Source organism: Microcebus murinus, chromosome 16, assembly GCF_040939455.1.
Source record: "Microcebus murinus isolate Inina chromosome 16, M.murinus_Inina_mat1.0, whole genome shotgun sequence".
NCBI lineage: Eukaryota > Metazoa > Chordata > Mammalia > Primates > Cheirogaleidae > Microcebus > Microcebus murinus.
In genome coordinates, this window is record NC_134119.1 from 59151701 (window position 1) to 59167589 (window position 15889).

The window sequence follows — 15889 nt, forward strand, 5'->3', positions numbered from 1 at the left end:
GTAGCTGGGACTACAGGCATGCGCCACCATGCCCGGCTAATTTTTTCTATATATATTAGTTGGCCAATTCATTTCTTTCTATTTTTAGTAGAAACACATCTCACTCATGATCAGGCTGGTTTCGAACTCCTGACCTCGAGCAATCCTCCCACCTCGGCCTCCCAGAGTGCTAGGATTACAGGCATGAGCCACCGTGCCGGGCCAAAAGACACTCTTAACACTCCAGAGATTCCGTGGGTTTTCAAAGCTCTGGGCCATGAAACGAGACCAAGACCAAATATATATTTCACAATATCACACAAGTGTTGCCAGCCTGAGTCAGCAATTTGAGGGGAAGAAAATGGTAGCTCAGCCAGCCCATTGGACCAGAAGTCAAAACGAACTCTGGGACCCTGCCAAGGGGTGGGGGCCATGGGAGAGCCAGTAGGGCGCTGTTTCTTAAGGACAGCCCGCCCACATTCATGCCCTCACACCTCAAATCTCTTTATGCCCACGAGGCCCTTGACCGGGACTCTGGGAACACAGGAGTGACCAGCTGAAATCCAGCCCCACCCCCTGAGAACTTGTAAACCGGGGTGAGACACAGACATGCCACCAGAAAGTGACAATCTAGAGTGATCCAATCTATCCTGAGAGAAAACTGGGGAGGGGGTGTTAAAAAATTCTTCGTGGCCGGGCGCGATGGCTCATGCCTGTAATCCTAGCACTCTGGGAGGCCGAGGCGGGAGGATTGCTCGAGGCCAGGAGTTCAAAACCAGCCTGAGCAAGAGCGAGACCCCGTCTCTACGAAAGATAGAAAGAAATTAATCGGCCAACTAAACATATATAGAAAAAATTAGCCGGGCATGGTGACGCCTGCCTATAGTCCCAGCTACTTGGGAGGCTGAGGCAGGAGGATTGCTGGAGCCCAGGAGTTTGAGGTTGCTGTGAGCTAGGCTGATGTCACGGCACTCACTCTAGCCTGGGCAACAGAGTGAGACTCTGTCTGGGAAAAAAAAAAAAAAGGCCGGGCGTGCTGGCTCACGCCTGTAATCCTAGCTCTCTGGGAGGCCGAGGCGGGCGGATTGCTCGAGGCCAGGAGTTCGAAACCAGCCTGAGCAAGAGTGAGACCCCGTCCCTACTATAAATACAAAGAAATTAATTGGCCAACTGATATATATATAAAAAATCAGCCGGGCATGGTGGCGCATGCCTGTAGTCCCAGCTACTCGGGAGGCTGAGGCAGGAGGACCATTTGAGCCCAGGAGTTTGAGGTTGCTGTGAGCTAGGCTGACGCCACGGCACTCACTCTAGCCTGGGCAACAAAGTGAGACTCTGTCTCAAAAAAAAAAAAAAGAAAGAAAGAAAGACAAAATTCTTCAATGACACTCGTTAAAGCATGGCAAGGCAGACCTTATGCTGGACCATCTCGATAAGTATGGGCAACAGGGGCTCGCAGCGGGGGAAGAAACTGGACTCAACTCCAAACACAGAAAGAGCAAGTGCGGCTTTACAGCCAAGAAAAAATTAGCCGGGCATGGTGACGCCTGCCTATAGTCCCAGCTACTTGGGAGGCTGAGGCAGGAGGATTGCTTGAGCCCAGGAGTTTGAGGTTGCTGTGAGCTAGGCTGATGTCACGGCACTCACTCTAGCCTGGGCAACAAAGTGAGACTCTGTCTCAAAAAAAAAAATTGCAGGGTGGGGGGCAGCGCATGGAAAATCACTAAGGGGAAACATCAGGGCTAAAGGGGGATTCTGGCTGAAATGACCTAGAAGGATTCTACTAAAGACAGGCCGGGGTGACCAGACATCACCTGGGGGATGGAGGAGGATGAAGAAAAGTAAGTACTATTATTTTCCCCAGTTCATAAACGAAACTGAGGCCAGAGAGATGGAGGGACCTGCCCAGGGTCATCCAGCACGCGAGTGGTGAAGTCAGGACCCGGGCCCAGGCACTCGGCTGCAGAGGCTTTGCTTGTAATCACTGCCTTCTGAGCTGCTGGATCACACAGCACCTGAACCAGCACAGTCTGAACCGGTACACAGTTTGCACTCATGTGAGCCAAGATACTTCTTGTTTGGGAGGAAAAAAAATGCTTTGACATGGGTTTGGGTGGCATTTGTCACCAAAAACAATCCTAAATGTGAGAGGACAGAGGAGATGATCCAACCAACCTAGGGGGTCAGGGAAGGCTTCCCCGGGGAGGGCACATCTGAGCTAAGACTTAGAGGAGGAGGAGGAGGTAACCATCAAAGAGAAGGAAGAAGGGTGATCCAGGTAGGGGTACAGCTGGAACAAAAGCCCAGATGGGGGAGGGAGGGAGCTGTGACAGCCACTGCCCCAAGTGAGCAGGCTGCTTTCATCCCTGTGAAGGTCTTAACCTGGGGAGAAGTTCCCCTGACTCAGCCACTTTCCCCGATGCCCTGTCATCACTTGCCCAGGTTCCCTGCCCTGGCCTCAGTCTCCCCCTCTGATCCGCCCTCCATAGAACAACCAGAATGTTCAAGCCAGGAACAGAAAGTTCTCACAGTACTCACTCTAGCCTGGGCAACAAAGCGAGGCTCTGTCTCAAAAAAAAAAAAAAGAAAAAAAAGAAATGTTCCAAATCTACAGACAGGACAGAAAAGGGATCCAACAAACCCCCAAGTACTACCAAGATTTAAAAGATGTAAATTAAATAAAATTTTAAAAAATTTAAAAAGACAAAAAATTAAAAAATATTTTTAAAAGATGTAACTGTCTTCTTATATTTGCATCAGATCTCTTCTTGTTGGAAATAAAATTGTATAGATAGATATTATTCTCCTTCCCCTCTCCTTCTGTGTTCTGCTCTTCCCTCCCTTCTTCCCTTGTTTCCAGGAAAAAAATAAAAAACCTGGACTTTGTGCTGCTGTGAATCCTCCTGTGTGTTTTTACACTTTTACTAAATGCGTGTGTGTACAATGACATGGAGTTGTGGTTTTAGGGGTGTCGTGGTGCTTAGTGACTTCTGACAAATCTTTCCGGCTCTCCACCTTCCAGGCCTCACCCAGACACCTCCTAACAAGAGGACTGTGGAATTCAGTCTCCTCCAGACTGAAATACTGGCGTGTGCAACATTTAGTCAAAGGCAGTCTGCATAAATGACAGTGGTGCCATAAGATTATAGTGCCGTATTTTTACTGTACCTTTTCTATGTTTAGATACACAACACCATAGTGTTATAATTGCCTGCAGTGTTCGGTACAGTAACATGCTGGACAGGTTTGTAGCCTATGAGCAACAAGCTACACCTTTTGTCGCTTAGGCATGCAGTAGGCGATGCCACCTAGGCCTGTGTAAGTACATTCTATGATGGTCGCTCAATGATGACGTCACCAACAGTGCACTTCTCAGAATGTATCCCCGTCATTAAGTGCTGCATGATTGCAGATGGTGTGAAAGTTGTCAGAAATCAAAAGGGAGTCACTTGGCCAGGCACAGTGGCTCATGCCTGTTATCCTAGCACTCTGGGAGGCCAAGGTGTGAGGATCGCTTGAGGTGAGGAGTTCGAAACCAGCCTGAGCAAGAGCAAGACCCCATCTCTACTAAAAGTAGAAAGAGATTAATTGGCCAACTAAAACTATATAGAAAAAAAATTAGCAGGGCATGGTGGCACATGCCTGTAGTCCCAGCTACTCGGGAGGCTGAGGCAGCAGGATTGGTTGTGCCCAGGAGTTTGAGGTCGCTGTGAGCTAGGCTGACGCCACAGCACTCTAGCCTGGGCAACAGAGTGAGACTCTATCTCAAAAAAAAAAAAAAGTAAATAAATAAACCCTGACAAATAGAGCCAGAGAAGCCCACGAAGAGATGGTTCTCACACCCGTATGCCTAATAACAAAACTATCACAAAAGACTCTACAAAAACCAAAACCTTGCCCAAAGGCCATTGCAACCTTACACACACACAAAAAAAAATTCTTCCGTGAGTACATCTGCCCAGCAACTTCCTGTCCACCCTTGGACTGGAATCGTCCTTGGTCTTGCTCTTTGTAGCCAAGGATAGTTATCACGAAACACTTATGTATTCCTCCTCATTTTTCCTTTAAAGACCTTGGTCTTTCTTTAGGTTCCTGAATATGCACAGGGTTCACTATGGCATGCATATTCCCATTGCAATGCCCTCCTCCCGAATAAATATCATTTGCTTTTAGAGAGTCTCTGTTTGTTCTTTGGATTGACATAAATGGCATCCAAAGTGGGACTTGGAGCAAGATCACCGTCAGAAGGAACTAATGATTCTTGGAAACTGTATGCAGTACTGGCTTGAACCATTTGAGCTCTCTGCTTCTATGGGTCACCTTTTCTGCCCTGGCGAGTCTTTTGTCAGGGCAAGCCTCCCTCCTTTTGGTAGCGGCTTTTTGATATTATTCAAAATCTGGTTTGGTTATAAGGCCACCTTAAATTAGAGTTCACATTCTTCCTGGGAGGCTAGAAGACTTAGTTGTCTTTTCTGGAAAGTCTTTTCTGGTATAAAAACAAAGTAAGTGTCCTTCTGGTTTGAGTGCTGTGGTTTCTACAGAATTTACATTCTGTGTCTGAGGCATGTCTGTGTGCTCAGTTTAATATTTTGTTTGATCTGCATGCCGGGATTAAAATCTTGAACACTCTTATTGTGGTTTCTCTGGATTTGGTTATGTATGTCTGTAAATTATTTGGCTTTTTTCCCTTGCTTGTTTGTGAAAATCAGCCAAGCGCAAAATAAACATTCTAAGTGCTAGATGAGGACAAAGAGGAGAAAGTCATGTGAAGACGAAGGCAAAGATTGGAGTCATGCAGCCACAAACCAAGGGACACCTGGAGCCACCAGGAACAGCAGGAGGCAGGGAAAGATTCTCCCTAGACGCTTCTAACTTTGATTTCAGACTTCTGAAATCCAGAACTGTGAGAGAATACATTTCAGTTCTGTTAAGCCACCCAGTTTTTTTGGACTTTGTTACGATAGCCCTAAATTATACCAGCTTCTGTGGTTAAATAAATAAACATTCTAAATGCTGGATGCAGGATGACTAATTTAAAAAGCCAGTAAGAAAAAAGGGGCTTCTGTCCTGAATGGCACATGTGGGGCAATTGGACTGCTCTTCCTGTAGAAACTTTTTCCTTTTTTTTTTTTTTTTTTTTTTTTTGAGACAGAATCTCACTCGGTTGTCTGGGCTAGAGTGCTGTGGCGTCAGCCTAGCTCACAGCAACCTCAAACTCCTGGGCTCGAGCGATCCTCCTGCCTCAGCCTCCCGAGTAGCTGGACTACAGGCATGCACCACCATGCCCGGCTCATTTTTTCTATTATTAGTAGAGTAGTTTTCCTCCCACAGCGCATCCAGATCTCTGTCCCGGCCCCGGAGGGAGCAGAACGGCACCCCGAGTGCTTTCTGGGGCATCCCACAGACCTCGCAGGCTCCGGGGCCGCTGGCAGCGAGCGGGAGAACGAGGGAAGGCGAGCGGGCGCCACCGTCTCCCTTTTTTGTCTTCACTCAGGGACTCGTCCCCGAGGCCCCAGAGCCGCCACACCCAGCGCGACCAGCACTTCCGGGCGCCGGGGCCCGCTGTCTGCCCGGCAACCGGTGACGTCACAACGGGCGCGCTCGTGACGTCAGAGGCAGGCGCCACACTTGAAAGGGTTCGGGTGGCGGCCGCAGCGCCTGCCTGGCTGTCATGGAGCTAGCGCTGGAAGCGCGGGAACTGGGCCGCTGGGCGGCCGAAGAGATGGGCGCGGCCCGGGCCCCGGAAGCGACACTGCGCAGGTGAGGGCCACCCCCGGAGGGAGGACTCCCCACCCCACATTGAGAGCTCGATCCCCAGTTCTGAATGACCCGAGTTACGGAGGGCTCCCCGCCTCGGGACACTGGGGAGTTGGCAGTGACTGCCGCACTGGGGCTGAATCTGTAGGAGTGGTGACCCACATCTGGTCATGAGAGCACTTCGTGGCGGTCCACCCCGACCACCCGAAACCTCTGGAAGTGGCTGGAGATAAGCCTGTCGCAGGACGAAGGGAGCATCCCACTGGGGAATGAGACTACCCCACACTTAGTGAGAAGCTCACTTCTCAGTGACCAGGAGCTCCCCAGGAAGGAGTATCTAACCCATAAAAGTATGGCCTTCCCTCCCAGAGAAGGGAGCTCAGGTGGACTTTCCCTGTCATCGTCACCCGGGGAGTGAGGACCCTACATTATATGTGCTGCCCCAGGCGTACGCTTATACACTGTCCCCACAGGCTGTGTCTGGGCCAGGGAGCTGACATCTGGGCCTACATCTTGCAGCATGTGCACAGTCACAGGTGAGCTGGCCTGGGGCAGGAGAGGGAACCCAGGTGAGGGCACCCAGGTGAGGGCACGGCAACTCCTCTTCCTTCTACTTCTCCACTGTAGGACTGTCAAGAAGATCCGTGGAAACCTGTTGTGGTAATAATCCATCTCCTCCTATCTTCCCCAGTCCAATCTAGCCCTGTTCCCACCCACAGCTTCACTCTGCCCCCTGGGAGCCCCAGTCACCCCTGACTTTGGCCTCATTTCCTTAGGTATGGCCACCGGGACAGTCCAGAGGTGAGAAGCATGTGCTATAAGATTCAATTTTATCCAAAAAAGACTTGCAGATCTTCTGCCCTAAGCCCAGCCTAGTGCTGGGTGACGCTGGGGACACTGGGTCACAAGACAGCCCTGATCCCTGAACTCACAGAGCTTACAATCCAGGGGTAAACAGACACAAGTCATGGGGGGAGATGGGGGACATGGATATCATGGATTTGCGGCAGCAAAGCTGGTGAGGAGAGGTGGGGGAAGGGACAGGATTGGAAGAGATGCTGAGGCCAGTGTCGGTAAGTTTAAGGGGCCCAGATGACATCTAAGGGGAAGCCTTGGGACTCCTGAATGTGGGGCTGGGGGAAGAGATCAGGACTGGGACAGCGGTGTGGGTATCACTGATGCAGACAGGAATCACGCTGGGAGGGTATGTGAGGCAATCCCAGGAGGAAGGAGGTGGCCAGGATAGTACATTAGTGCTTCTGTGTCAGACACAGAAACTGCTTAGGTAAAACCTTCTGCCACCCCCTGCGCAGGTGAGGAGCCTGGTGCCCCGCAAAAGGCAGTCAGGCCATGCTGAGCCCCGATCAGACCACACATCTTACCCTGTACCTGATCCTACCAGGTCCGTCGGAAGTTGGAGCTGGAAGCCACTGTGGCCCGCCTGCGGGCAGAGATCCAGGAGTTGGACCAGAGCCTGGAGCTGATGGAACAAAAGACTGAGGCTCAGGGTGACCTGCGGGGCCGGGAAGATGGTCAGTGGAACGTGTGCTGGGAAAGGTGCTGACAGCCACCCTTGTTGCTCCCACAGACATGGCCATGGAGCAGGCACTGCAGAGCATGCAAGACACGCAGCGTCGCGCTCTCCTCCTTCGGGCCCAAGCTGGGGCCATGCGAAGGCAGCAGCACAAGCTCCGCGATCCCACGCAGCGACTGCAGAATCAGCTCAGGCGCCTGCAGGACATAGAGAAGTAGGCCTCAGGGACCAGCCCTCACCAGGCTAGGTGGCTAGACATTCTCCTTAGAGACCCCAGTGCTCTGCCTTGATCTCTTCTGGGTTTCCAGAATCCTGAGCTCCTACCCATAGGATTGAAAGCCAGGAGGTTTTATCATCTCAGTCACCTGTATTTCCAGTGCCTAGAATGGTGCCAAATGTATATCTCGAACACCAGCTCTGGGGAAACAGCAGAAAACAAAGGACACATCCCTGCCCTCCTAAAGCTTACACTCTGATGCACAGAAGGCAGATCATAAACTAGGAAACAAACCGACCCTATAATTTCAGTTAGAGATGAGTGCCATGAAGAAAGGGGACATGACAGAAAGGGTAGTCAGGGAAGGCCTTTGAGTCAGGGAAGGCCTTTGAGGAGGTATCATTTGAGTCGGGGAAGGACTTTCCATGGAGAAGGACTAGCAAGAGCAGAGGCCCCAAGCTCGGTATGCAGGAAGAATCTGCCAGAAGGCCAGTTCAGCTCACGTTTCACAAGCAAGAGGGAGAACACGAGGAGGTGAGGTTGCAGAAGTGGACAGAGCGCCATGGAGGCATTGAAATTTTACTCTGAGACCGGGTTCCTGCCCTGCCTTGGCCACTTACAACTGTGTGAGCTTGGGCAAAATATTTAACTTCATTATGCCTCAGTTTCTAAGATCTATGGAATGGGCACAATACTGATACCAATCTTATAGGGTAGGTGTGCTAATTAGGTGAGTTAAATCATGTGAAGTGCTTACAAGAGTACCTATTAACTGCTGCTGTTATTCTAAATGTGATGGGAAAACATCAATCACAACTTTTTTTTTTTTTTTTTTTTTTTTTTAGAAGCACACTATGATGGTTAATTTTATTTGTTCAAGGGCTCAGACTGCAAGCATTAAACCAAGCGTGGGCTTTGATTCTTTGAGCCCAAATTCACTTATTAAGGAAGACAAAAAATATGGAACGCTTCACGAATTTGCGTGTCATCCTTGCGCAGGGGCCATGCTAATCTTCTCTGTATCGTTCCAATTTTAGTATATGTGCTGCCGAAGCGAGCACCAATCACAACTTTTGGAAGGTTTTGAGCAGGGACGTGATCTTCCTTAGGTTTTAGCAGGATCATTGCCTGCAGGGTGGAGAACAGAATGCAGGGGCCAAAAGCAGGGAGACCAGTGAGGAGGCTAATGCAATAGTCTAGCTGGGAGGTGACAGTGGCTAATCTTGGAGGTGGCCCCTGGAATCCTGGCTCAGTGGTCCCTGTGACTAGCCTTGCTGGCAGTGAGAGGGGATGGGGCACGGACATCTGTTCTCCCAGTTCCCTCCTCCCAGGGACCCCAGCCCCAACTGTACTCCTCCCTCCAGGAAGGCCCAAGTGGACGTGACCTTCGGACCCCTGACATCAGCAGCCCTGGGCCTGGAGCCTGTGGTCCTGGTAAGAGCCCTGGACCCTGGGAGAAGGGGTGGGAATCCAGGCTCGGGCAGATACCTGGGTCCTCCTCATTCCCCATCTTCTTCTCCCTAGCGCGATATCCGAACAGCCTGCACCCTTCGGGCCCAGTTCCTGCACAACCTCCTGATTCCCCAGGCCAAGAGGGGGAGCAACCCGTGAGTGTCCTCCAGCCCCCAGGGACCCTGCAAAGAACCTGGGCTTTAGGGGTGGAGGGTGTCGCTTGTTCGTTAATTCCTCAGACACTGAGCTTCTGGGCTGTGTCAGTCCCAGGCCCTGCCCTGCCAGGTTTCCAGGCTGGGAAGAAGAGGAGACAGACCCATCACAGACAGTGACAACCAGCTGGCTAGGGCTGGTGGGAGGTGGGGAAGCCTGAAAAGCTCTGGACACTCAGAGGAGGCGCCCCTCCCAGCTGAGAAGGCAGGGAGAGGAGGGGGCTTAGCTAGGGTAGAGGGTCAAGAGTGTCCCAGGTAAACAGCACATATAAGGGCCCCAAGGCCAGCAAGTTGGTATAATTAGGGAACTCGAGTCTAGCAGGCATAGATGAGGTTTCCTCATCTGCAAAATGGGGACGATGACAGCCCATACCTTATAGGGTGGTGGTGACAATTAGAGGGATAATTGATGTGTCTTATAACATTCTCTGTCCCCTTACCCAACCCCACAGGATCCCTTGCGATGATCACTTTGGAGTTTCCTACCAGCAGTGGCTTAGCTCAGTGGAGGTAAGAGGGCGGGGCTCTCAGCAAAGGCCACGCCCTCCAGTCCCAGGATCATACCTCAGGGTGCCAGCACCTAAGTCTTGATCCCCACCCGCTTCCCAAGGGGCCCCAGCTCACAGCCCTGCCCCAATCCTGCCCTGACTTCCTCCCTGCCCCCATCAGACGCTGCTGACAAACCACCCCCCGGGCCACATCCTGGCTGCCTTGGAGCACCTGGCTGCAGAGCGAGAGGCAGAAATTCGGTCTCTGTGCAATGGGGACGGGCTTGGAGACACGGAGATGCCCAGGTGTGGAGTGGCGTGTTCCTAAGTCTGGGCAGAGCAGATGGGTGGGTGAGCTGGGCACAGCCTCCTGCTGATGGGGCAGAACTGAAACCCAGTGCCCAGTGTGGTAGGCAGGTGGGTACTGGCACTAAGGCAAGGCACAGGGCTGCTCCCTCACCAGCTTTGCCCCGACCCCAGGCCCCAGGCACTGGACCAGTCGGACTCCGGCCAGGCCCTGCCGTCCACGGTGCATCTCATCCAGGTGACCCCGGGACCCTCCCCAGGACTCTACCCCCTTCCATTCCAAGACCCACTCAGTCCCCTCACCCCACGGACAATGCCCACCCTGATTTTGTACTCCCGCCGCAGGAGGGCTGGCAGACTGTGGGCGCACTGCTCACCCAGCGGGGCGCTCTCCTGAAGGAGCGGCAAGCCCTGGCCCGGCGCCTGCAGGGCCTGCTGGAGGAAGCGGAGAGACGTACTCTGGGATCCGGCGAGAGGTGAGGCGGCTCCCTTGGCAGAGGCCTGAAGGCGGTCCCTCTCCTTGGTGTCTCAGGATTTTCTGCCCTGTGGCTCCCGTCTCTGCCCCGCTTCCCTGGAAGTTTGTCCCCCTGGTTTGTGGTCCCTTGTGCATCCTGCAGATCTCATCTCCCTCCCCCACCGGGTCTCAGTCACCTTCCTGTCTTTTGCTCTCTGCTGCTCGTCCCCCAGGCAGCTGCTGATGCTGGGGCTTCGAGACTGTGGGCTGCGGGCGGAGCTCAAGGCCCTGCGTGCCCAGAGCCGGGAGCTGGAGGACGCGGCTGGCCACCGGCAGCTTCTGCTGAGGGAGCTTCAGGCCAAACAGCAGCGGATCCTGCGCTGGCGCCAGCTGGTGGTGAGAGGCTGGGCCCGGCAGGAGTGGCAGGGCCTGGCAAGGGCCACAGTGGAGGCTTTGAATGGCCTCCTTTTGATGTAAATGATCCAAAGTAAAAAAAGAAAAATTAAGAACTGCCTCCTGGGGGAAGGGGGCCCAGGACGAGTCTCCCAGGAGGAAGCAGGGCCCATGCAAAGGGGTGACCTGGAGTTGGGAGGCAGGAAGGAGCTAGTCTCGGTGGCCACCTCGTTCCTCAGGAGGAGACCCAGGAACAGGTGCGCCTGCTCATCAAGGGGAACTCAGCCAGCAAGACCCGCCTGTGCCGGAGCCCCGGGGAGGTGAGATGGGAGCCGGGGCCAGGTGGGGGTAGGGCTGGATCTGCCGGGCCTGGCTGGCTGGACTGGGCTGCCCCACCTGTCCCTCTCCTTCCCCCCAGGTGCTGGCACTGGCTCAGCGAAAGGTGGTCCCCACGTCTGAGGCAGTGGCACCGCAGATCCAGGAGCTGCATCGCCGTCGGGAGGAGGAAGTCCGGCGTCTGCCCCACATTCTGCTGGGCACCCTACTGCGGCACAGCCCCACAGAGTGAGACGGGGGCAGCCCTCATGTCCCCCGCCATGGGTGACTGTCACTCCCTGAACTCCCTCCCAAAACAGAACCCAGACCCCCAGTGTTCCCAGGTTGCCAGACTTCGCCCTCAGGTCACCAGCCCCAGTCTGGCATCCGAGTACCCAGACCCGCCTCCTCGTTCCTGGTCCCCTGGAAAGAACCTCTAGAACCCAAGCCCCCCTCTCAGTGCCCCACCCAACCTGGATTGCACCCCACAGGTTGAAGGCCTTGCCCACAGTCCTACTGTCCATCCACCATCTGCACCCCATGTCCCCAAGGGGTTCCAGCTTGATAGCGCTGAGCCACACGCTGGGGCTGCCCCCAGGAAAGGTGAGTGCCTGTCCCCTACAACTTGTCTGTCCACCCCTGCCCAAGGTGACTGTCCTTGCCCCCTCCCTCCAGGCTCCAGAGCTGCTTCTGCCGGTGGCTGCCTCTCTTCGCCAGGACTTCCTGTTCCTCCAGGACCAGCGGAGTCTCCGGGGCTGGGGTCTGCTCCACATGAAAGACAGCCTGCCACCAGGCCCGTCCACCCAGGGTAGGCTTGCCCCGCTTCCCCCATCCAGCCCCCCTGCCCCTTCCCTGTCCCGTCCCATCCGCCTCCAGAAGTCACACCCAACAGCGCCCTTGGCTCACTTGGCACTTACTGCGCACTGAGTGTGTTAAACGTGCTCCCTTGTGTGGTGAGCCTGCTGTGTCCCCATTTCACAGAGAAGGGCACTGAGATGCAGAGAGCTACGTAGTAGGTGTCCCCAAGAGCAGAGCTGGGATGCGAACCCAGGCAGTCTGGCTGGTCTGTGCTCCTACCCGCTGAGTACACTGCCCGTCGGATTGCCAGGTGTTCATTTCTCACCATCACATAGTGCCCTTCAGTAGCGGAAAGCTGGGCTGCGGAGTATACTACCTGGATTCTCCTCTCAGCCCTGTCTCTTCCTGGCTATGTGATCCCCTGTGCCTCAGTTTCCTCCTCAGCAGGGTAAGCATGATAACAGTGTCTTACAGAGTTGCTGGGAGGATTCAAGCAGGTGACCCAAACAGGGCACTGAACCGTGCCTGGGTCTCCAGTGTGGTTACAGTAATTGTCTGCGCACACACAGTCTCGGTGGGTCCTCCGACCAGGGAAGGGATTAGACTCCCCATTCACAGATGAGGAAACAGAAACTCAGAGAAGTCGTGCACCTCGGGATTCACTCACAAACACTTGCTGGGTATCTATCTGCCCGCTGCCAGCCCACATAGTTTAAAGGGAAGTGAGGAGAGAGCTTTCCAGACCCCTGGATTTCCCTATGGCAGAAGCAAAATCAGAGGATAAAGAGATGAAAGAGGTGAATTCGGGGTACTGTGAGCAAAGCAGGAAAAGACTGTTTTCAGGCCCTTGAGTGTGCGGCTCCTGCCTTCCACCGCTCCACGAGGGGAGGGCGCAGTGTGCAGGAGTGACAAGAACAGGCCAAGACATGGTACAGCATCTCACCACCCCCAGGGCTTCTGGAACTTTAACATATCTATAATGGAACTCTTGGTTCTGTCTTTACTCCAAAAAGCAATTTTGTTCTTCTTCTTCTTGGTTTCCTTCCTAAGTAAATTATCCCACCCTCCGTGTCCAGGTGCTACAGCCAGAAACCCAGGAGTCATCTTTAATACCCCCAGCTCCCCAACCCTCCACCTTCAACCTGTCAGCAAGCCCTATGGGTCCCTTCTCCAGAGTTCCCCTATCTGTCTGCCCCCTGCCCCGCTGTCCTACAGCTCAGATAATTCCGCCTGACAGCAGATATAGCGAAAGAAAGAGGTCACAGGGCAAGGATGGGATGGAGTCAGGATTCAGGCCCAAGAGGTCTGACCACACTGCTCCTCTGCACTTGCTCTCGGCTGTTCCAGGCACAGGAAGAGGGACTAGGCCCAGTCCCAGTCCCAGAGGGAAACACCGCTTGAGTGAAGGGCTGGAGCAGGCTAAGGAGGAAGCTTTGGCATGAGCAATGCTGGGAAGGGCTTCCAGGAGGAAAGATGGTGTCTCACGGAGGCCCTGGGGATAAGTCAGGTTTTTCCCAAGAGTAGTAAGCAGATGCCACATAATGCAGACTCTCGAATACCAGGCTGAGGAGCTTGGACTTGCCTTGGGGGCACCAGGGAGCCTTGGAGGGTTCTAAACAGGGGAAGGAGAGGATCAGGTTTAAGCTTCAGGAAGGTCACCTGACTGCCATGTAGATGGTGGACCCGAGTGGGAGACTGAGGCCTGCAGCCTAGGAGGGAGGCTGAGGGGAGAGTAGGGAAGTGAGGAGGAGCAAACTCAGGAAGCTGGGGGGATGGGGCATGGAGACTGATGGGCTGTTGGGGGGGGAGGGAAGGAGGCATCCACGGTGAGGCAGGGTAGGGGGCTGGGGGGTGGGGTTGCCCTTGGGATGAGGACCTGGGAGGAGAGACAGGTTTGGGAGAGATGCTGGGGTCAAGGCTAGGTGAAGACTTGGTGACACGCTGGCTGCAAGGCACCAGCGAGCCAGGAGACTCAGTGCTGCCTCCCGGGTGTCTCACCCTCAGAGCTGCTGCAGGGCCAGGCGGCCCAGGAAAAGGAGCAGAAGGAGAACGTGGGGCAGGCTCTGACGAAGCTGGAGAACCTGCTGCAACAGGCGCTGGAGCGCATCCCTGAGCTGCAGGGGGTCGTGGGGGACTGGTGAGAAGGGAACGTGATGGGGGTGGGGAACTAAGCTGGGTGGAAAGTCAGGACTCAGGCCGTGGTGCCCGGGGAGAGCAGTGAGGGTCTGGAGGGCCAGGCCTTCCCTCTGACGTCATCCCTCCCCCAGGTGGGAGCAGCCAGGCCAAGCTGCCCTCTCTGGGGAGCTCTGCCAGGGCCTGTCCCTGGCCCAGTGGCAGCTGCGCTGGGTGCAGGCCCGGGGAGCCCTGCAGAAGCTGTGCACATGAAGAGGGGGCTCAAACAGGAGTCAAGAGCCTCACGTTTGTTCACCCAGACACCTTACCTGTCTCAATATGACATTTGGAAGAAGCGTCACCAGGATTTATCAGCCCATTGCCCCCACCCATGCTTGTAGCCCCTTCACGTGCTGTTCTGCTTCTCCTTTCGATTCCCTTGCCCCCTGTTCTCACATCCTGCCAAAACCCAGAGTACTCTGGACGGCCCCCAGGCACCCCTGAAACTCCATCACATTTACCCTCAGTGAAAAGGAAGACAGCACCTCCTCTAGGCACTGGGGAGATGGCACAGAACAGACAGAAGTCCCTGCCTTCAGGTGGTTGATGTTCTAGGGCAGGGAGATAGATTGTTGACAAAATAAGTAAAATATATGGTATGTTGGAGGATAACAGCTATGGAAAAAATGAAACAAGGCATAGGAGGTGTGATTTAAACGGGGCTACACTGCAAAGGTCACACTCCACAAAGGTAGGGAGCAGCAGCCACCGGGGTGTCTGAGGAAGAGCTTGTGGTGGCAGCTACAGCACATGTAAAGGACCTGAACCGGAATGTGCTGGTGTGAGGGCCACAGGGGAGGCCAGTGTAGTTGGGGTGCGGGGAGTTGGGGGGTGCAGGTGGCGTTACAAGATGAGCTTTTCTTCTAGTTTTTATACCTTTAAATCCGAGCCATTTGGAAATTATCCTAGCAAGTAGATCCAATTTTGTCTTATTTTACATATATCCCAACAGTACTTATTAAAATTCCTAGTCAGAGCAGTAGTTGCCTCTGAAGGAGGCTAGGATCAACTGAGGAGACAGAAGCTTTCTAGGGTGATGGGAACGTATACTATGTTGAGAGTGGTAGAAGTTACGCAGGTACAGAGATTTGTCCGAACTACTCTAGCTGTATTCTTAAGGCCTGTGCATTTCACTGTGTGGATTATTCTTCAATTTATAAAGTAAAACTTTACCCACTGGTTTGAGATGTCACTTTTTCATACACTAAATTTCCATGACTAATTGGGCTATATCTGGGTACTCTTCAGACCCGTTGAGTATCTAACTCTCTGTGTGTCATTACCACAGTGTTTTGATTACAAAGGCTTTGTGATATGTTGTCATATCTGAAATGGCTGGTTGCCCTCATGCTTATTTTTCAAGGTTTCCCTGTCTCTTGCTAATTTTTTCTCCCAAATGAAGTGAACATTATACTTAACTTGCCTGGTTCCAGAAGAAAAATAAACACAGAGTTAATGTCAACATCAGATAAATCTCAAATGAGAAACATTCAAAATACCTAACCGGTACTCATTCAAAACTGTCAAGGTCATCAAAAACAAGAAAAGTGTGAAAAACCATCACAGGCAAGAGAAGCCCAAGGAGACATGATAACCAAATGTAATGTGGAATCCTAGATGAGATGCTGGAACAGAAAGAGATTAGGTAAACACTAAGGAAATCTGAATAAAGTATGCACTTCAGTTAATAATAATGTTTTTTTAAAAAGCTTTTAGGCCAGGCTCGGTGGCTCACACCTGTCATCCTAGCACTCTGGGAGGCCTAGGTGGGAGGATGGCTCAAGGTCAGGAGTTCGAAACCAGCCTGAGCAA

At 53.2% G+C, this 15889-nt stretch overlaps 1 protein-coding gene and 1 non-coding gene across 2 annotated transcripts; one reads left to right on the forward strand and one right to left on the reverse strand.

The window, feature by feature from the left end:
- Positions 1–5599: 5599 nt before the first annotated feature.
- HAUS5 (HAUS augmin like complex subunit 5) lies at positions 5600–15253 on the forward strand. The gene is made up of 19 exons (XM_012775032.3): positions 5600–5739; positions 6210–6272; positions 6364–6396; positions 6513–6537; positions 7139–7244; positions 7325–7484; positions 8852–8921; positions 9012–9094; positions 9604–9661; positions 9821–9945; positions 10120–10183; positions 10291–10421; positions 10633–10795; positions 11032–11112; positions 11211–11356; positions 11599–11710; positions 11783–11915; positions 13910–14042; positions 14173–15253. Exons 1-19 carry the CDS (start codon positions 5651–5653, stop codon positions 14288–14290), a joined length of 1893 nt encoding a protein of 630 aa, XP_012630486.1. The 5' UTR covers positions 5600–5650; the 3' UTR covers positions 14291–15253.
- LOC142861436 (U6 spliceosomal RNA) lies at positions 8442–8548 on the reverse strand. The gene has a single exon (XR_012912666.1). It is a non-coding gene; the product is annotated as a U6 spliceosomal RNA (small nuclear RNA).
- Positions 15254–15889: the final 636 nt, after the last annotated feature.